This window comes from Hypomesus transpacificus, chromosome 22 (assembly GCF_021917145.1).
Source record: "Hypomesus transpacificus isolate Combined female chromosome 22, fHypTra1, whole genome shotgun sequence".
NCBI classification, from domain to species: Eukaryota; Metazoa; Chordata; class Actinopteri; order Osmeriformes; family Osmeridae; genus Hypomesus; species Hypomesus transpacificus.
This window is the reverse complement of record NC_061081.1, coordinates 13,073,592-13,095,362: the sequence shown is the minus strand read 5'-3', so window position 1 is coordinate 13,095,362 and position 21,771 is coordinate 13,073,592. Positions and strand designations below refer to the sequence as shown.

Below are 21,771 nucleotides of genomic sequence, written 5' to 3'. Positions count from 1 at the left end.
GTCAAGGTGATTAAAGCCAGGTGGATCCTAGCATTTGTACATTTACATTTAGTCATTTAGCAGACGCTCTTATCCAGAGCGACTTACTGTAAATACAGGGACATTCTCCCGAGGCAAGTAGGGTGAAGTGTCTTGCCCAAGGACACAACATCATATTGCACGTCCGGGAATCGAACCGGTAACCTTCTGATTAATTGCCCAACTCCCTAACCTCTCAGCCATCTGACCCTTGTCAGATTCGTACTTGACTTCATAACACTGTTATTGTCCGTCCCAACAGTTACTGTCCCCTGGTTTACTGTGAGAGCAGCAGTAGCTTATGAATGCAAACACTCCAATGAAATGTCAAGGCCAGTTGGCTTTCACATTCATCCAACAGGCCTCTCCACTGTGAGTTAGTGAGAGTAAAAGCAGAGACTGAAAGCAGAGCTGACATTGTTGTACAGCCGCATACCTCGTTTACAGACCCCAGATGAAGTTTGCAAGTCCAATTCTGCATGTCGCTTTGGATGAAAGCTTCTGCTAAATAAACACACACACAATACGCATGGGAGGGGGGGAGTCTGACACCAATATCTGTGAGACGGAGCTTAGAGCATGAGGTTTGGAACGCATTGGCCGTGTATGACCATATAAAGATTGTCTGGTGTTGGTCTGGTGCAGATGAATCTTACACATCATCAGCTGGCAAAACACTCGCATTCTGAACTGATGTGCTCTGACTCCAGGCTGGTCGTGATACATCTGCATGCCTGTGTGTCTGCTGTCACACACACACACACACAAACACATAGACACATGTAAACTCACACATATAGACAAACATAAACCCACTCACAAACACATAGACAAACAAACACCCACACACAAACGTAGACAAATACATACTCTCTCTCTCTCTTGGACTCGCTCTCTCTTTCTGCACAGGTCTCTCTCCTACAACACCATATTCATTGTTTCTCAGGTCCCCAGCATTCCCCCCCCCCCCCCCCCCTGGCCCCCTCCCCCCCTGGCCCCCTCCCCCCCCCCTCCTTCACTGGCTGTTATAACTGCGCTCGCCACTCAGGAAACATTAACCCCTTCCTGTGGAGACATGATCGCCCTCTTCGACAGCAAAGTCTTTTACCACGGCTCGGCTGCTGTGTGGGCCAGCACTGTTCGGCTGAGGCTCAAGTCCCACTCCTAACCCCTGAGAGAAGCAGTCAACATGCATGTTGGGAGCCGAGGAAAATGACCAAAAAGGCTGAGTACGACATATCTGACATTATAGTATGTTAGAAACTGATCCTAGGGACTAAGCAGGAAGTATAAATACATGTATATATTTATATATAAATAAATGCAGAGGTAGTGAATACGGAGACACAGCAACCTAAGATACATAGATATGCAGTGTATTTTTGTCTGTTCTTTGTCTGGCGGTTCTATTTCCAAGTGTTGTGTGAGTCCCTCCGATAGCTTTTGTTGCTGCAGTGCTAACTGTCCAGGACATGTAATACTAGACCTGGGACAGGAGGACAGACCCCTGCCCCCACAGCGATTTATAAACTACTGCTTAACAAGAACAATCTGTGTAGAGGTCTGAGCCCGGTCCTTACTGGGAAGCCAGGCACAGGAGGAGGGGGGGGGAGGGGATGGAGGGGGGGATGGAGGGAGGGATTTGTCCTGATGGCCAAGAAGTTTCAGGGTTTTTTTCTGTGCTGGTCAGAGAACTCTCCGGGCTGAAATCTGAAACTGTAGAAGTTAAAAGTCTTAGGTGAGGAGCACAGACGTGTCTCTCTCTCTCTCTGAGTAGCCTTTTCGCTTCTGGACTAAATTTCACTTCTGCTCTGTCCCCCGTGGTTCCAAAGGGAGTCTTTTCAGTGTGACCACTTCTATGACGGTGAGTATTTTTCTCTTCCATTTAAACCTAATTTCTCCCCTTTTTACTTGTGAGTTCAGAGTATGTTTCCTGAAGAAAATATTCCTCTAGGCCATGCAGAGAGCAGCCCCTTTTACACAGTTTTGCTAAACACCAGCGCTCACATGAGTGTTGTAAACAGTTGTGACAGCATCATGACTCCCTCAGGATAACTTCCTGTTTAGGGGAATACTTATGCCCCAGCTAAAAGTAAGAGGCCCCCAAATCACAATCATAAATGTTCTATGTCACAGCTTTGCATGTACCATATGTGTGATGAGTGTGTGTGTGTGTGCACGCGCAACTATAGGTGTGCTAGGGGGTGAATGACTGATACATTAAACATGACTGTGCCCATCCCCCCATGTCCTGATGAGTTCAGTACCTCATGTGGCCCAGCTTGCACACAGATGGAGTGGAAAAGAGAGAGGAAGAAGGGGAGGGGAGAGAGAGAGAGAGAGAGCGATAGAGAGAGGGAGGGAGGGAGGGAGCTGTCCACGTCTGCTCTTCAGCATACTGCAGCAGACGATCCATCAGGAGATAACCCCAACCCTAACCCAGAGAATCCATCAGGAGTGCAAACCTTGTTTGCAACCCACACATTGAGTCATTTAGCAGACGCTCTTATCCAGAGCGACTTACAGTAAGTACAGGGACATACCCCCCCGAAGCAAGTAGGGTGAAGTGCCTTGCCCAAAGACACAACGTCATTTGCACGGCCGGGAATCGAACCAGCAACCTTCTGATTAATAGCCTGATTCCCTAACCGCTCAGCCATCTGACCCACCCGTCTGTCAACTTTTCAATAAAGGATCCACTTCCACAACAGGAGGCTTTCAGCTCTGCCTCCGACCTGAAGGAGCCGGGGGAGAAGAGAGAGAGAGAGCCAGGGTCCTTCTAGTCGCTGCTACTGTCTGGGCTGTGGGATGCCTCAAATTAAATCTGAGGAAAACAGGCATGCTCTTGATTTAGGTCAAATGCATGACAAGGAGACATTGTGGTTTTTAAAACAACCTCATTGCCCTCAAGCCTTTAGGAAGACAGTCAATGCGGCAATCGATTTTAAGATGGGTTTTATCCTTGCAGTCATGTATTTCTGCTCATGTCACTGAAAATGAACTGTGTTTAGTTTGTGTAATTTACAAATTAAGTCCAATAGTTTGTGTGTGTGTGGTTTTTTTGGGGGTGGAAAGGATATGATTGGAATTCAGGCTTTCTAATCCGGCCCTCAGCTCTCAGCTGTTGTCTCAATGTCAACATGCCAAACACAGAACCTGCTGGGCCCCACTGTTATATTTATACAATGTTAAACTCAGAAATTACCAAGATACGTGCAACAGATGGCATAAAATATTAAAACCCAATTCATTTTGTGATGTCGTCCACAGGTCCAGACAGAGATGACGCTCCTCCTGGCCATGTCTGCCTTGACGTGGTGGAGCAGCTGTCTGGCCACGCCCCTCCCGTTCAACTTGTCACTGGAGGGCAGTGCAGAGGTGGAGGAGCTAGGGGCTCTGGTCCCCACCTTTTACTTACCTGAAACAGATGGCCCCGGCACCGAGTTCCCACCCACCCTGGATGGCTCCGCCTTCCTCAGTCACATGGTGCAGTTCCTGCAGGAGAACCTTCTCCTCATCCTCGTCAGCTCCTCCCTCCTTGCTATCGTCGTCCTCGTCGTCTGCTGCGCGGCCATGATGAGCCACAGGAGGAAGGGTAACGCCTACTACCCTTCCTCCTTCCCTCCCAAGATGTACGTGGACCAGAAGGACAAGAGCGGGGGTATCAGGCCCTTCAACGAAGTGCCTGAGCAGCCCTCCGACACGCAGCCCGGTGAGCCGCTGGATTCCAGCAAGCAGCTCCAGGCTGACATCATGAAGGCTGTGAAGAACCTCCGCACTCCTACGAAGGCTCCTCTCAACCAGGCGGCGCTTGGCAGGAGTCCGGAGGTCAGTCTTCCTCCTCGGGCAGAGGAGGAAAGCATCCCAGACAGCGAGGAGTCAGAGCCGTGTGACCCAGAGGATCCAGAGGAGCCGTCGGACGGCGAGGGCCCGTTGAGCAGCAGCCCAGAGCCAGGTGTGATGCCGGCTGTGATGCCGGCTGTGATGCCGGCTGAGCAGCCAGACCTCCAGGAACACCACGACTCTGCAAAGCCTCCTTCTGGAAGGCCAAATTCACCAGCCAGACAGGAGAGGCCTTCCTCTCCAGACACAGAAAATGACTCATCAGCTAGCGTCCAGATGATTACTGGAGAAAAAACTGCCTTTTAGTAGGACTGAGCATGAACGATCTTTTGCGGTTTGCTACCTTTTGAACCGCTTGAGTGACAAACTCAGCCTTCAGCTTTGTGACCTGCAACGCTTTTCTTGAAGAGCTAGTTTATTTTGAAGCACAAATACTCTGCAGAAATCTCTGTCGGGAGAGGGCGATTAGAACCCAATAGGATGTTTTATCATTCCCTGATGAACACGTTTTTAGACTTGTTTGTATAAAAGCATTTACTTTCGAACGGACAAAAGTAATACTGGCTGTGTGGAAATGGCTGACAAAAGGTTTTGCTCAGAAGATTTTGCCACTAAATGCTGTTTAATGAAGCTCAACATCACAATTGCTTGTATTTTAATACAATTATACCTTACCGGTTTAAAGTATATTTTTGTATTTCATGTTCAGTTGCTGCCAAGTGCATTTGGTGGATATAGGGCTGCACCTAAATAAATGAAAAATGCACACACTAATGTTGTACAAGTGGAAAACAAGATGAAAACTTTTGTTTGGCTCGATAAGCAATGTAGGCTTGGCATACCATGGTAACAATGCCACCTTGTGGCCAATTATAGAACAGCGCTTTCATAACAAAGGAACTGAGTCTGAATAGAATTGAAATGGACATTTGAAACGCAGTAAGCGCTTATCCAAACGTCTTATGCGGCACCGCACATCCTTGGGTTCAGAAACAGACACCTGAAAAACTACAACTTCGTACAGTACCCAATTCTTGAGCTAATCGCAAAACAATTGTTGCCCCTAAAATCCCACCATGATTTCTCACATAAGTGTCTACATTCAAATCAAATGTATTTGTACAGCCCTTTTTACACGCAAGCATGTCACAGAGGGCTTCACATATGCCCATAGAACTGCCCCTCAACCAACTTAAACCCTCAAGGAAGACAAGGAAAAAAAAACTGAAAAAATTCCCAATAGGAGAAAAAAAATTATAGAAACCTTGGGAGGAGCAATTCAGAGGGATCCCCTCCTCCAGAGACGGTTGGTGAGAGAGAGGAACAGTACATTACATTAAAAAAAAATAAGCAACAACATTGTGTTACTGAGTATATTTTATTGAGATATGATCAGGAAGCATGTCTGAAATACTACCACAAACAAATCAATAAACATTTGGATAGTTTGCAAGCATCTGACATACACTGCATAGCTTTCCATAATAATCTTCAAAACAATACGTTTCATGGACGTTGATTGGACAAGACAACCTTAAAAGGTCATGATCAATAACTCGACCTCTGCTTCAAGCATGACCACTTCATGACAAATATTCAATACTGTAAAAAGAACAAAACACCAAGCCTAACTCTCCTACGCTCGGGATCTATATTTCTCACTGCAAATAAGGCTGAACTTGTACCAATGACACCGATCCGTGTTTACGTTGTGCGTTAATGTGACAGGCTAGAGAAAGGGTCTCTGTAACAGGGCCTGGTGAGAAGCCTTGTCTAAGTAGGCCTGAGGGTGTCCTGGACTCAGGGAGGTGCCCCGGCATTAGCTATACTGGAGGTGATGTGGGGGGGACTCCATGTCCCCTGTAGTAGCATACAGGAAGTAGAGGAGATGCACTACAGGAAGTGGAGGAGTTGTCCAGGACAGGAGGAGGAAAGGCTCTAGTTGCTGGCTTTGATGGCCTCCTTCTGGTCGTCCTTCTGTTTGAGACGGTAGTCAGCCAGGGCGGCTTTGATGGCATCTTCAGCCAGCACTGGGTGGGAAGGGGGGGGGGGGGGGGGGGGTCAAAGGGAGAGGTCAGCAACGGCAATGGAATGGTGAAGGTGCCACAAAGTATTCTTGAAGAGTGTAGTAGAAAGCACTAGGGTAAATAGAATGTACAGGACTAAATAGATTATGCAAGGCTAAATAAAATGGCCAATGCTCAATAGAATGCCCTGGGCTCAATAGAAAATGTCCTGGGCTTATTAGAATGCCCTGGGCTTAATAGAATGCCCTGGGCTTAATAGAATGCCCTGGGCTTAGTAGAATGCCCCAGATGTCAGGCTGACACGTGGACTCACTAGAACAGTGGAGTTTGACTGGAGGAAGACAGAGCTCCTTAGCGATATCCGTGTTCTTAATCGTCAGGGCTTCATCAACCTAGTATAAGGAGAACAAAACACTTGTATTCCATTGCTTGGGGTCCATTCTAGCATCATAGCACAGAAGGAGGAAGAGAGAAGAGGGTGGAGGGGAAACAAGGCAGTGGAAGTGATTTTGGATCCTAAACATTCAACAAACTCTGGACCAGAACACCCAAACAGGAAGTGGAGAAGGAGGGGAACTGTGTTTACTCACAGATTTACCCTTCACCCACTCCGTCGCCAGGGAGCTGGAGGCAATGGCAGAGCCACAGCCGAACGTCTTGAACCTCGCATCCACAATCTTCCCCTGGTCGTCCACCTCAATCTGACAATTAGAGGAGAGCTATTTTACAGACCACCTGTGTGTGTATGGGTGATACATGTCTTCATCCGTCTGGGTAAAACCCAAGCATACGCAGTGGATTTGCCATCACAGAATGAGTCAGCAATTTCAAGTCAAAGAAAGACTCACAGACACATCCAGGCTGGTGGAGAGTGAGGTCACACGTACCTGGAGCTTCATGACATCACCACACGCAGGGGCACCCACCAAACCTGTCCCCACTTTCCTGGAGTTCTTGTCCAAGGACCCAACATTTCTTGGGTTCTCATAGTGGTCTACCACCTAGGGCAAAGCAGATTAATGATCAACACAATGTACTCCCCCTCTCCTACCCGGTTTGAAGGGCATCCCGAATAACAAGATTCATGGCCATTCCAAGGCCCCTTGAATTGCTGTTATGCAAGGGGAAGTTGCAACGTTATGTCAGAACAATCAAAATAAACAGATTAGGGCAGGACTGCACCGTCAACAACAGTTAATTCCGGAGGCTCCCTCCTCCCCTCTTCGTTTATTTCCCATGCTGAGTCATTCTCTAGTTACCGTTGAGGAATTAATTTAAGTAGTTAACAAGATTAATGACGCAGCTGATTGCCTTCATTAGTCAATAAAATCGTAGTAACAGGCCTTAGCAACTGACCAAGCACTAATTTACCTTTAAGACATTCAGTGGTGTCTTTCCATGGCTTTTCAGATTTCAGTAGCTATACATTCCTAGCCAGTGACCTCTAGCTGTTTACGTATTTAACCCTTGCTACATAATATAGATAATTGCGCACATGAAGAAATAACCAAATGAGCTGTCTAGAGATTAATCTAAGGGTACATACATACATAGGGAGGCTGGACTAAGGTCAAACAGGTATAGCAGCAAGCCTAGTTATTTCTTGTTTGCCTATTTTATTGCGTTCAGTTGGCTGCATTTAGTCTTCGTTTTACTTCATTTTCATAATGCCTAACACAAATTCCCAATGTAACGCCTCGTTAGGATATTGAGTGTGTTGGTAAAAACATACAAATAACAGATTAATACAATTATAAACACATGACTGAATCAGTGACAACAGTTATGAAATAGCTAGCTTTAGCTAGCTAGCCCTCGTACTTGTTTCCTAACAGTCCCCCACTCGCTGGCTGTTAAAGTCAAAACATTGTGACATGGCAACATAATCCTTACATAAGTCAATTTAGCTTGCACTTAGCCAGACAGCTAGACATTACCTTCTTGTGATAGGAAGACTGAATAATAAATTCTGGAGCAGAAAGTCTTCTGTTGACTAAAACGAGAGGAGCGATGCACTTCTTTGCCACTGTACCCGCCATGTTCATAGTGAATGACGCACTTGCTAGAAAAGTACTGCCTTACTGCGCATGACAGTGTAGGAGGGAGGCGCTTAGCTTTAGTTTTTTTTTCATAAATTGACATAGGATCTTCACAGGTTTACAGTCTTACATTTAAGGGCGACACTTGTGTTTTTTTTTTTACTCTGATGTCTTAGTGTTCCAAGCTCTCTCTATGAATATAGTTTTCTGAAACCGATTGTTCGGACAAATACAGTTTTTTCTTTTTCTTTCTTTTTTTTTTTTGGGGGGGGGGGGGCTATACTTGTTCCCGTTCAGTGATATTTTACATGTACGATGAATAGCCCAAAATAGCCTTTCTGTACATTTACATTACATTTACATGTATTCATTTAGCAGACGCTTTTATCCAAAGTGACTTCCAAGAGAGAGCTTCACAAAGTGCATAGGTCACTGATAATAACAACAAGATAGCCCCAAAGCATTGCGGGTAGCCAAAACAAGAAGCACACATTGTGAACAACCAAAAAATAAGTGCCAAAGGGAAAAACCATAAGAGCATGTAGTTAAGCAAGTTACAATTTAAACAACATGAATATGTAAGTGCAAGTGTACCTGTAGAAAAACAAGCAACAGTAAAATAAAAATAAAAATTAGATTAACTAAAATAGAATACAACAGTTTAAATCAGCTACCACTAACCAACAAGAGCAACAAGTCTCTAAGCAAGAGTCATTGTGATCCTTGAGGAAACTACCATTGGGTTCAGCCAACCATTCCTAAGTACCGTTGTACTCCCTGAACAAGTGCGAGTAGGAAGTTACAGTGTATTGATTTAGATCACAAAGTCGTTAAGAGGCCGCGTTTAGGAGTGGGGACAAGGACAGATTCAAGGAGTCAAAGAACAGGTTTAGCCAGGCGGTAAGAGAGGCTAAACGACTACTCAGAGAGGCTGAAGTGCCAGTTCTCTGCTAACGACTCTGCTTCTGTCTGGAGAAGGTTAAAGGCCGTTATATGGTACTCCGTGCTTCACGATTACGGACACATGGGAAGGGCCTACACATAGATGGAACGCCCTGGAACGCCCTCTCCGTCGTCTCCGGGGCCGTCGGAGAGCTCTCCCGTGCACCGTTAAAATTCCTGTCGATCCGTCATGCCGTGCTGTACAGCGACGGATACCCCTTGGCCCTGATTGGTCCGCTACGACATCATTTCCAAACGACATCATTTCCGACTTCGACAAAAAGGCGTTTTCTCTAAGGTCGTCTTCTTGAAAGACGTCTGTGATGAGAACTTCTTGGAGAGAAAGTTTATTGTGAGCTAGTTTATGCTCTACTCTAGCGAATTCAGAAACGTGAGTTTGTTGTCTGTGCACTGACTGCCACAGTTTAGTGACCTAGAGTAGTACATTGTAGTTTTGACTGTACATACAGTTTGTATGGATTTTTTTGTTTCAAATTATATCAGTCTTTTTGTTTATCATTTTTCAAATTGGATTATACACTTGGTGGTGGAGAAATGAATTCACAAAACCAGAGCCTTGTCTATATCGTATCGTCTCGTCACATGATCAAATAGAGACTTGCCATTGCACAAAAACATACATATTACCCAGCAATCATCATTGCTAATCACAAAAATACCAAAGAAAATAAGAACTTATTCATTTCATGGAATCGTTTTTTAATAGTTTCTATAGTGTATATAAGATAAGCATATTATTTTGTTATAGAGTGCTACTATTTTCCCCACAAATAATACCTACTATGATAGAGATAATTTTGCTCTTTCAGGTGGTTATATTGCATTAGACACAGTCTTTAATATAATATTATGTGACTGCACCTGCTGCACTCATCGTCATATAATGACTACAGACCCGTTGCCCTGACCTCTGTGGTAATTAAGTATTTTGAGCGCCTGGTGCTGGCACACCTTACATCCATCACAGACCCTCTACTGGACCCCCTGCAGTTTGCATACAGAGCCAACAGGTCTGTGGACGACGCAGTTAACATGGCCCTCCACTTCACTCTACAGCACCTGGACTCCCCAGCATCCTATGCCAGGATCCTGTTTGTGGACTTCAGCTCTGCCTTCAATACCATCATCCCAGCCCTGCTTCAGGACAAGCTCTCCCATTTGAACGTGCCTGATTCCACCAGCAGGTGGATCACAGACTTCCTGTCTGACAGGAAGCAGTGCGTTAAGATGGGAACACAAGTCTCTGACTCCCGGTCCATCAGCACCGGATCACCTCAGGGCTTCGTCCTTTCTCCTCTGCTCTTCTCCCTGTACACCAACAGCTTCACCTCCAGTCATCCGTCCGTCAAACTCCTGAAGGTTGCATACGACACCACCCTTATTGGGCTCATCTCTGATGGAGACGAGTCTGATTATAGGTGGGAAGCGGCCAACCTGGTGACCTGGTGCAGCCAGAACAACCTAGAGCTCAATGCTCTTAAGACAGTGGAGATGGTTGTGGACTTCAGGAGGAACACAGCCCCACTCACCCCCATCACCTTGAGTGACTCCCCACACTGTGGAGTCCTTCCGCTTCCTGGGCACTATCCTCTCCCAGGACCTCAAGTGCGAACTGAACATCGGCTCCCTCATCAAGAAAGCACAACAGAGAATGTACTTCCTTCGGCAGCTGAGGAAATTCAACCTGACAAAGACAATGATGGTGCACTTCTACTCAGCCATCATTGAGTCCATCCTCACCTCCTCCATCACCGTCTGTTACACTGCTGCCACTGCCAAGGACAAGAGCAGGCTGCGGTGTATCATCCGCACTGCTGAGAAGGTGATCGGCTGCAATCTGCCTTCCCTCGAGGACCTGCACACCTTGAGGACCCTGAGGCGAGCGAGGAAGATTGTGGCCGACTCCTCCCACCCTGGACACTCCCTGTTTCAGTCACTCCTTTCCGGCAGAAGGCTGCGTTCCAACAGGACCAATACTTCACGCCACAAAAACAGTTTTTCCCTTCCGCTGTTGGCCTCTTCAATAAGGCCAAGGGTCCACACTTAATCTAATGACTTCCTGCTTAAAACACATTGCATTTACACGATTGTATCTTGTACATTTCTATTTTTATGATATTTGTATTTTTATGTTGTAATTGGCAACTTATATTTAATTTTCTTGTACATTTTGTTTAATTCTAATTCCACTTAGTACTGCTAGTTTATGTACCCTATGTACCCTTAGTATAGATAGTCCACATATTTAAATGTTAGGTTCCTATATGTTTATTGTATGCACCTTCCTTTCAAAGTTAATTCCTTGTCTGTGCAAACTTTCATGGCGAATAAATCCCATTCTGATTCTGGGGTTATTTGCAACACTGTGTATATGCACTGCTTAGCCAATCATCTCCAAACTTATCTGTGTCCAATCAAGAAAACGTGCAATCTTCTTTGGAAAAGTATCATCTTTGATTCAAAGTTCACTCTGGTGCAATTTAAAGCCCAATAGAGCCCAATTTACCCGGCGTCATGGAGCCGACCAGCTAAATTGTTATTTAAGACTTGCATGTACAGGCCTACGTAATGTCACATTAGATAATGTATATAACTCAAGCTTTTGTGATGTGTTAATGTATCGTTCAGTGGTTTAGGTTTAAGATGAGGTATATTACAGTAAGTAAAAATAGTCTGGTTCAGTACATAAGTGAACACCATTTAGCTATCATATACCCAGCTATAGCTTAGCTTCGATTTGCTCCTAGATTCGAACCTAGCCCTGGTAAATTGTAGAGCTAGCTAATTAACTACTAGACTTCTGCCTGGTATTTTACAACATTATTTATTTATTAAAGAGTTTCTTGATTCAAGAACTTCATGCCAATATTGCTTTTCATTATGGTGGATTATTACCTTGATCTGTCTTACTGTATAATGAGGATTGATCATGTTATATGAGAGTAACACTGAATATTCAGTACAATATGTGCTATTGCTGAGGTCAACCCATTATATGTCCCTACTGGGCATAAGGGTGACCAAGGTGAATTGTCTTAGAAATTGAAGACTTTTCCTAATGTAAAATTAAAAGTATGCAAAAAATGCAAAAGTAACTTAATGCCTTACTCTCTAACTAACTAGCTAAAGTAACTAACTAGTTACTTTACAATAAATGTAACTAATAACTGTAATAAGTTACTTTAAAAAGTAACGTTACCCAACACCGGTCAGTAGCTACAGGCACTTCTTCACTATTCCTGTTTAACACCACCCCTATTGCAGCACCTGATAAATTAACACACACAAAACAAGAACGTCATCAGAAAATGTAACTGCTGGGAACATTTTAATCTTCTAGAGGTCTAGAACTCTAACCCTAACCCTAGCCTAGGCTGAATCCCCCAACCCTAACGCCCACGGGGTGAGGGTTGGGATTGGGGCCGGGCTATGACCGACCTTGGGTCTCGGCCTGCGGCGGCGCTTAGGGGAGGCCTGGTGACCAGATCAGACCAACGACAAAGGGCCCGGAGGTCTAGAACTCTAACCCTAACCCTAGCCTAGGCTGAATCCCCCAACCCTATCGCCCACGGGGTGAGGGTTGGGATTGGGGCCGGGCTATGACCGACCTTGGGTCTCGGCCTGCGGCGGCGCTTAGGGGAGGCCTGGTGACCAGATCAGACCAACGACAAAGGGCCCGGAGGTCTAGAACTCTAACCCTAACCCTAGCCTAGGCTGAATCCCCCAACCCTATCGCCCACGGGGTGAGGGTTGGGATTGGGGCCGGGCTATGACCAACCTTGGGTCTCGGCCTGCGGCGGCGCTTAGGGGAGGCCTGGTGACCAGATCAGACCAACGACAAAGGGCCCGGAGGTCTAGAACTCTAACCCTAACCCTAGCCTAGGCTGAATCCCCCAACCCTAACGCCCACGGGGTGAGGGTTGGGATTGGGGCCGGGCTATGACCGACCTTGGGTCTCGGCCTGCGGCGGCGCTTAGGGGAGGCCTGGTGACCAGATCAGACCAACGACAAAGGGCCCGGAGGTCTAGAACTCTAACCCTAACCCTAGCCTAGGCTGAATCCCCCAACCCTATCGCCCACGGGGTGAGGGTTGGGATTGGGGCCGGGCTATGACCGACCTTGGGTCTCGGCCTGCGGCGGCGCTTAGGGGAGGCCTGGTGACCAGATCAGACCAACGACAAAGGGCCCGGAGGTCTAGAACTCTAACCCTAACCCTAGCCTAGGCTGAATCCCCCAACCCTCACGCCCACGGGGTGAGGGTTGGGATTGGGGCCGGGCTATGACCGACCTTGGGTCTCGGCCTGCGGCGGCGCTTAGGGGAGGCCTGGTGACCAGATCAGACCAACGACAAAGGGCCCGGAGGTCTAGAACTCTAACCCTAGCCTAGGCTGAATCCCCCAACCCTCACGCCCACGGGGTGAGGGTTGGGATTGGGGCCGGGCTATGACCGACCTTGGGTCTCGGCCTGCGGCGGCGCTTAGGGGAGGCCTGGTGACCAGATCAGACCAACGACAAAGGGCCCGGAGGTCTAGAACTCTAACCCTAACCCTAGCCTAGGCTGAATCCCCCAACCCTAACGCCCACGGGGTGAGGGTTGGGATTGGGGCCGGGCTATGACCGACCTTGGGTCTCGGCCTGCGGCGGCGCTTAGGGGAGGCCTGGTGACCAGATCAGACCAACGACAAAGGGCCCGGAGGTCTAGAACTCTAACCCTAACCCTAGCCTAGGCTGAATCCCCCAACCCTAACGCCCACGGGGTGAGGGTTGGGATTGGGGCCGGGCTATGACCGACCTTGGGTCTCGGCCTGCGGCGGCGCTTAGGGGAGGCCTGGTGACCAGATCAGACCAACGACAAAGGGCCCGGAGGTCTAGAACTCTAACCCTAACCCTAGCCTAGGCTGAATCCCCCAACCCTAACGCCCACGGGGTGAGGGTTGGGATTGGGGCCGGGCTATGACCGACCTTGGGTCTCGGCCTGCGGCGGCGCTTAGGGGAGGCCTGGTGACCAGATCAGACCAACGACAAAGGGCCCGGAGGTCTAGAACTCTAACCCTAACCCTAGCCTAGGCTGAATCCCCCAACCCTATCGCCCACGGGGTGAGGGTTGGGATTGGGGCCGGGCTATGACCGACCTTGGGTCTCGGCCTGCGGCGGCGCTTAGGGGAGGCCTGGTGACCAGATCAGACCAACGACAAAGGGCCCGGAGGTCTAGAACTCTAACCCTAACCCTAGCCTAGGCTGAATCCCCCAACCCTATCGCCCACGGGGTGAGGGTTGGGATTGGGGCCGGGCTATGACCAACCTTGGGTCTCGGCCTGCGGCGGCGCTTAGGGGAGGCCTGGTGACCAGATCAGACCAACGACAAAGGGCCCGGAGGTCTAGAACTCTAACCCTAACCCTAGCCTAGGCTGAATCCCCCAACCCTAACGCCCACGGGGTGAGGGTTGGGATTGGGGCCTGGCTATGACCGACCTTGGGTCTCGGCCTGCGGCGGCGCTTAGGGGAGGCCTGGTGACCAGATCAGACCAACGACAAAGGGCCCGGAGGTCTAGAACTCTAACCCTAACCCTAGCCTAGGCTGAATCCCCCAACCCTATCGCCCACGGGGTGAGGGTTGGGATTGGGGCCGGGCTATGACCGACCTTGGGTCTCGGCCTGCGGCGGCGCTTAGGGGAGGCCTGGTGACCAGATCAGACCAACGACAAAGGGCCCGGAGGTCTAGAACTCTAACCCTAACCCTAGCCTAGGCTGAATCCCCCAACCCTCACGCCCACGGGGTGAGGGTTGGGATTGGGGCCGGGCTATGACCGACCTTGGGTCTCGGCCTGCGGCGGCGCTTAGGGGAGGCCTGGTGACCAGATCAGACCAACGACAAAGGGCCCGGAGGTCTAGAACTCTAACCCTAACCCTAGCCTAGGCTGAATCCCCCAACCCTCACGCCCACGGGGTGAGGGTTGGGATTGGGGCCGGGCTATGACCGACCTTGGGTCTCGGCCTGCGGCGGCGCTTAGGGGAGGCCTGGTGACCAGATCAGACCAACGACAAAGGGCCCGGAGGTCTAGAACTCTAACCCTAACCCTAGCCTAGGCTGAATCCCCCAACCCTCATGCCCACGGGGTGAGGGTTGGGATTGGGGCCGGGCTATGACCGACCTTGGGTCTCGGCCTGCGGCGGCGCTTAGGGGAGGCCTGGTGACCAGATCAGACCAACGACAAAGGGCCCGGAGGTCTAGAACTCTAACCCTAACCCTAGCCTAGGCTGAATCCCCCAACCCTCACGCCCACGGGGTGAGGGTTGGGATTGGGGCCGGGCTATGACCGACCTTGGGTCTCGGCCTGCGGCGGCGCTTAGGGGAGGCCTGGTGACCAGATCAGACCAACGACAAAGGGCCCGGAGGTCTAGAACTCTAACCCTAACCCTAGCCTAGGCTGAATCCCCCAACCCTCACGCCCACGGGGTGAGGGTTGGGATTGGGGCCGGGCTATGACCGACCTTGGGTCTCGGCCTGCGGCGGCGCTTAGGGGAGGCCTGGTGACCAGATCAGACCAACGACAAAGGGCCCGGAGGTCTAGAACTCTAACCCTAACCCTAGCCTAGGCTGAATCCCCCAACCCTATCGCCCACGGGGTGAGGGTTGGGATTGGGGCCGGGCTATGACCGACCTTGGGTCGCCCACGGGGTGAGGGTTGGGATTGGGGCCGGGCTATGACCGACCTTGGGTCTCGGCCTGCGGCGGCGCTTAGGGGAGGCCTGGTGACCAGATCAGACCAACGACAAAGGGCCCGGAGGTCTAGAACTCTAACCCTAACCCTAGCCTAGGCTGAATCCCCCAACCCTATCGCCCACGGGGTGAGGGTTGGGATTGGGGCCGGGCTATGACCGACCTTGGGTCTCGGCCTGCGGCGGCGCTTAGGGGAGGCCTGGTGACCAGATCAGACCAACGACAAAGGGCCCGGAGGTCTAGAACTCTAACCCTAACCCTAGCCTAGGCTGAATCCCCCAACCCTATCGCCCACGGGGTGAGGGTTGGGATTGGGGCCGGGCTATGACCGACCTTGGGTCTCGGCCTGCGGCGGCGCTTAGGGGAGGCCTGGTGACCAGATCAGACCAACGACAAAGGGCCCGGAGGTCTAGAACTCTAACCCTAACCCTAGCCTAGGCTGAATCCCCCAACCCTCCCCCAACCCACGCCCACGGGGTGAGGGTTGGGATTGGGGCCGGGCTATGACCGACCTTGGGTCTCGGCCTGCGGCGGCGCTTAGGGGAGGCCTGGTGACCAGATCAGACCAACGACAAAGGGCCCGGAGGTCTAGAACTCTAACCCTAACCCTAGCCTAGGCTGAATCCCCCAACCCTATCGCCCACGGGGTGAGGGTTGGGATTGGGGCCGGGCTATGACCGACCTTGGGTCTCGGCCTGCGGCGGCGCTTAGGGGAGGCCTGGTGACCAGATCAGACCAACGACAAAGGGCCCGGAGGTCTAGAACTCTAACCCTAACCCTAGCCTAGGCTGAATCCCCCAACCCTATCGCCCACGGGGTGAGGGTTGGGATTGGGGCCGGGCTATGACCGACCTTGGGTCTCGGCCTGCGGCGGCGCTTAGGGGAGGCCTGGTGACCAGATCAGACCAACGACAAAGGGCCCGGAGGTCTAGAACTCTAACCCTAACCCTAGCCTAGGCTGAATCCCCCAACCCTCACGCCCACGGGGTGAGGGTTGGGATTGGGGCCGGGCTATGACCGACCTTGGGTCTCGGCCTGCGGCGGCGCTTAGGGGAGGCCTGGTGACCAGATCAGACCAACGACAAAGGGCCCGGAGGTCTAGAACTCTAACCCTAACCCTAGCCTAGGCTGAATCCCCCAACCCTCACGCCCACGGGGTGAGGGTTGGGATTGGGGCCGGGCTATGACCGACCTTGGGTCTCGGCCTGCGGCGGCGCTTAGGGGAGGCCTGGTGACCAGATCAGACCAACGACAAAGGGCCCGGAGGTCTAGAACTCTAACCCTAACCCTAGCCTAGGCTGAATCCCCCAACCCTATCGCCCACGGGGTGAGGGTTGGGATTGGGGCCGGGCTATGACCGACCTTGGGTCTCGGCCTGCGGCGGCGCTTAGGGGAGGCCTGGTGACCAGATCAGACCAACGACAAAGGGCCCGGAGGTCTAGAACTCTAACCCTAACCCTAGCCTAGGCTGAATCCCCCAACCCTAACGCCCACGGGGTGAGGGTTGGGATTGGGGCCGGGCTATGACCGACCTTGGGTCTCGGCCTGCGGCGGCGCTTAGGGGAGGCCTGGTGACCAGATCAGACCAACGACAAAGGGCCCGGAGGTCTAGAACTCTAACCCTAACCCTAGCCTAGGCTGAATCCCCCAACCCTATCGCCCACGGGGTGAGGGTTGGGATTGGGGCCGGGCTATGACCGACCTTGGGTCTCGGCCTGCGGCGGCGCTTAGGGGAGGCCTGGTGACCAGATCAGACCAACGACAAAGGGCCCGGAGGTCTAGAACTCTAACCCTAACCCTAGCCTAGGCTGAATCCCCCAACCCTATCGCCCACGGGGTGAGGGTTGGGATTGGGGCCGGGCTATGACCGACCTTGGGTCTCGGCCTGCGGCGGCGCTTAGGGGAGGCCTGGTGACCAGATCAGACCAACGACAAAGGGCCCGGAGGTCTAGAACTCTAACCCTAACCCTAGCCTAGGCTGAATCCCCCAACCCTATCGCCCACGGGGTGAGGGTTGGGATTGGGGCCGGGCTATGACCGACCTTGGGTCTCGGCCTGCGGCGGCGCTTAGGGGAGGCCTGGTGACCAGATCAGACCAACGACAAAGGGCCCGGAGGTCTAGAACTCTAACCCTAACCCTAGCCTAGGCTGAATCCCCCAACCCTATCGCCCACGGGGTGAGGGTTGGGATTGGGGCCGGGCTATGACCGACCTTGGGTCTCGGCCTGCGGCGGCGCTTAGGGGAGGCCTGGTGACCAGATCAGACCAACGACAAAGGGCCCGGAGGTCTAGAACTCTAACCCTAACCCTAGCCTAGGCTGAATCCCCCAACCCTATCGCCCACGGGGTGAGGGTTGGGATTGGGGCCGGGCTATGACCGACCTTGGGTCTCGGCCTGCGGCGGCGCTTAGGGGAGGCCTGGTGACCAGATCAGACCAACGACAAAGGGCCCGGAGGTCTAGAACTCTAACCCTAACCCTAGCCTAGGCTGAATCCCCCAACCCTATCGCCCACGGGGTGAGGGTTGGGATTGGGGCCGGGCTATGACCGACCTTGGGTCTCGGCCTGCGGCGGCGCTTAGGGGAGGCCTGGTGACCAGATCAGACCAACGACAAAGGGCCCGGAGGTCTAGAACTCTAACCCTAACCCTAGCCTAGGCTGAATCCCCCAACCCTCACGCCCACGGGGTGAGGGTTGGGATTGGGGCCGGGCTATGACCGACCTTGGGTCTCGGCCTGCGGCGGCGCTTAGGGGAGGCCTGGTGACCAGATCAGACCAACGACAAAGGGCCCGGAGGTCTAGAACTCTAACCCTAACCCTAGCCTAGGCTGAATCCCCCAACCCTCACGCCCACGGGGTGAGGGTTGGGATTGGGGCCGGGCTATGACCGACCTTGGGTCTCGGCCTGCGGCGGCGCTTAGGGGAGGCCTGGTGACCAGATCAGACCAACGACAAAGGGCCCGGAGGTCTAGAACTCTAACCCTAACCCTAGCCTAGGCTGAATCCCCCAACCCTATCGCCCACGGGGTGAGGGTTGGGATTGGGGCCGGGCTATGACCGACCTTGGGTCTCGGCCTGCGGCGGCGCTTAGGGGAGGCCTGGTGACCAGATCAGACCAACGACAAAGGGCCCGGAGGTCTAGAACTCTAACCCTAACCCTAGCCTAGGCTGAATCCCCCAACCCTAGCCTAGGCGCCCACGGGGTGAGGGTTGGGATTGGGGCCGGGCTATGACCGACCTTGGGTCTCGGCCTGCGGCGGCGCTTAGGGGAGGCCTGGTGACCAGATCAGACCAACGACAAAGGGCCCGGAGGTCTAGAACTCTAACCCTAACCCTAGCCTAGGCTGAATCCCCCAACCCTATCGCCCACGGGGTGAGGGTTGGGATTGGGGCCGGGCTATGACCGACCTTGGGTCTCGGCCTGCGGCGGCGCTTAGGGGAGGCCTGGTGACCAGATCAGACCAACGACAAAGGGCCCGGAGGTCTAGAACTCTAACCCTAACCCTAGCCTAGGCTGAATCCCCCAACCCTATCGCCCACGGGGTGAGGGTTGGGATTGGGGCCGGGCTATGACCGACCTTGGGTCTCGGCCTGCGGCGGCGCTTAGGGGAGGCCTGGTGACCAGATCAGACCAACGACAAAGGGCCCGGAGGTCTAGAACTCTAACCCTAACCCTAGAATCCCCCAACCCTACGCCTGGTGACCAGATCAGACCAACGACAAAGGGCCCGGAGGTCTAGAACTCTAACCCTAACCCTAGCCTAGGCTGAATCCCCCAACCCTATCGCCCACGGGGTGAGGGTTGGGATTGGGGCCGGGCTATGACCGACCTTGGGTCTCGGCCTGCGGCGGCGCTTAGGGGAGGCCTGGTGACCAGATCAGACCAACGACAAAGGGCCCGGAGGTCTAGAACTCTAACCCTAACCCTAGCCTAGGCTGAATCCCCCAACCCTATCGCCCACGGGGTGAGGGTTGGGATTGGGGCCGGGCTATGACCGACCTTGGGTCTCGGCCTGCGGCGGCGCTTAGGGGAGGCCTGGTGACCAGATCAGACCAACGACAAAGGGCCCGGAGGTCTAGAACTCTAACCCTAACCCTAGCCTAGGCTGAATCCCCCAACCCTCACGCCCACGGGGTGAGGGTTGGGATTGGGGCCGGGCTATGACCGACCTTGGGTCTCGGCCTGCGGCGGCGCTTAGGGGAGGCCTGGTGACCAGATCAGACCAACGACAAAGGGCCCGGAGGTCTAGAACTCTAACCCTAACCCTAGCCTAGGCTGAATCCCCCAACCCTAACGCCCACGGGGTGAGGGTTGGGATTGGGGCCGGGCTATGACCGACCTTGGGTCTCGGCCTGCGGCGGCGCTTAGGGGAGGCCTGGTGACCAGATCAGACCAACGACAAAGGGCCCGGAGGTCTAGAACTCTAACCCTAACCCTAGCCTAGGCTGAATCCCCCAACCCTATCGCCCACGGGGTGAGGGTTGGGATTGGGGCCGGGCTATGACCGACCTTGGGTCTCGGCCTGCGGCGGCGCTTAGGGGAGGCCTGGTGACCAGATCAGACCAACGACAAAGGGCCCGGAGGTCTAGAACTCTAACCCTAACCCTAGCCTAGGCTGAATCCCCCAACCCTATCGCCCACGGGGTGAGGGTTGGGATTGGGGCCGGGCTATGACCGACCTTGGGTCTCGGCCTGCGGCGGCGCTTAGGGGAGGCCTGGTGACCAGATCAGACCAACGACAAAGGGCCCGGAGGTCTAGAACTCTAACCCTAACCCTAGCCTAGGCTGAATCCCCCAACCCTAACGCCCACGGGGTGAGGGTTGGGATTGGGGCCGGGCTATGACCGACCTTGGGTCTCGGCCTGCGGCGGCGCTTAGGGGAGGCCTGGTGACCAGATCAGACCAACGACAAAGGGCCCGGAGGTCTAGAACTCTAACCCTAACCCTAGCCTAGGCTGAATCCCCCAACCCTCACGCCCACGGGGTGAGGGTTGGGATTGGGGCCGGGCTATGACCGACCTTGGGTCTCGGCCTGCGGCGGCGCTTAGGGGAGGCCTGGTGACCAGATCAGACCAACGACAAAGGGCCCGGAGGTCTAGAACTCTAACCCTAACCCTAGCCTAGGCTGAATCCCCCAACCCTCACGCCCACGGGGTGAGGGTTGGGATTGGGGCCGGGCTATGACCGACCTTGGGTCTCGGCCTGCGGCGGCGCTTAGGGGAGGCCTGGTGACCAGATCAGACCAACGACAAAGGGCCCGGAGGTCTAGAACTCTAACCCTAACCCTAGCCTAGGCTGAATCCCCCAACCCTCACGCCCACGGGGTGAGGGTTGGGATTGGGGCCGGGCTATGACCGACCTTGGGTCTCGGCCTGCGGCGGCGCTTAGGGGAGGCCTGGTGACCAGATCAGACCGACGACAAAGGGCCCGGAGGTCTAGAACTCTAACCCTAACCCTAGCCTAGGCTGAATCCCCCAACCCTCACGCCCACGGGGTGAGGGTTGGGATTGGGGCCGGGCTATGACCGACCTTGGGTCTCGGCCTGCGGCGGCGCTTAGGGGAGGCCTGGTGACCAGATCAGACCGACGACAAAGGGCCCGGAGGTCTAGAACTCTAACCCTAACCCTAGCCTAGGCTGAATCCCCCAACCCTCACGCCCACGGGGTGAGGGTTGGGATTGGGGCCGGGCTATGACCGACCTTGGGTCTCGGCCTGCGGCGGCGCTTAGGGGAGGCCTGGTGACCAGATCAGACCAACGACAAAGGGCCCGGAGGTCTAGAACTCTAACCCTAACCCTAGCCTAGGCTGAATCCCCCAACCCTCACGCCCACGGGGTGAGGGTTGGGATTGGGGCCGGGCTATGACCGACCTTGGGTCTCGGCCTGCGGCGGCGCTTAGGGGAGGCCTGGTGACCAGATCAGACCGACGACAAAGGGCCCGGAGGTCTAGAACTCTAACCCTAACCCTAGCCTAGGCTGAATCCCCCAACCCTCATCGCCCACGGGGTGAGGGTTGGGATTGGGGCCGGGCTATGACCGACCTTGGGTCTCGGCCTGCGGCGGCGCTTAGGGGAGGCCTGGTGACCAGATCAGACCAACGACAAAGGGCCCGGAGGTCTAGAACTCTAACCCTAACCCTAGCCTAGGCTGAATCCCCCAA

The 21,771-nt window shown here is 53.1% G+C and overlaps 2 protein-coding genes across 3 annotated transcripts; one reads left to right on the top strand and one right to left on the bottom strand.

Moving 5' to 3' along the window:
• Positions 1–1,082: 1,082 nt before the first annotated feature.
• On the top strand, positions 1,083–5,036 carry LOC124483819 (transmembrane protein 119-like). 2 transcript variants are annotated; one of them, XM_047044357.1, is made up of 3 exons: positions 1,083–1,247; positions 1,851–1,882; positions 3,289–5,036. In XM_047044357.1, the coding sequence occupies exons 2-3, from the start codon at positions 1,877–1,879 to the stop codon at positions 4,165–4,167; spliced, it is 885 nt and encodes a 294-aa protein (XP_046900313.1). In that variant the 5' UTR covers positions 1,083–1,247; positions 1,851–1,876; the 3' UTR covers positions 4,168–5,036. The 2 variants fall into 2 exon arrangements, with proteins under 2 accessions (XP_046900313.1, XP_046900312.1); XM_047044356.1 differs by lacking the exon at positions 1,083–1,247 and having other exon boundaries at positions 1,260–1,882.
• Positions 5,037–5,223: 187 nt separating this feature from the next.
• Positions 5,224–7,960, bottom strand: LOC124483825 (iron-sulfur cluster assembly scaffold protein IscU-like). The gene is made up of 5 exons (XM_047044363.1): positions 7,826–7,960; positions 6,776–6,889; positions 6,479–6,589; positions 6,202–6,280; positions 5,224–5,891 (listed from the first exon to the last, which is right to left on the bottom strand). The coding sequence occupies exons 1-5, from the start codon at positions 7,931–7,933 to the stop codon at positions 5,800–5,802; spliced, it is 504 nt and encodes a 167-aa protein (XP_046900319.1). The 5' UTR covers positions 7,934–7,960; the 3' UTR covers positions 5,224–5,799.
• Positions 7,961–21,771: the final 13,811 nt, after the last annotated feature.

Excerpts from the sequence above, each read along its gene's own strand:
- LOC124483825 (XM_047044363.1), bottom strand. The coding sequence starts at position 7,933 with ATGAACATGGCGGGTACAGTGGCAAAGAAGTGCATCGCTCCTCTCGTT. Across the intron at positions 6,890-7,825 it reads AGTCTTCCTATCACAAGAAG|GTGGTAGACCACTATGAGAA; the intron begins GTAATGTCTAGC and ends GCTTTGCCCTAG. Across the intron at positions 6,590-6,775 it reads GTGATGTCATGAAGCTCCAG|ATTGAGGTGGACGACCAGGG; the intron begins GTACGTGTGACC and ends TCTAATTGTCAG.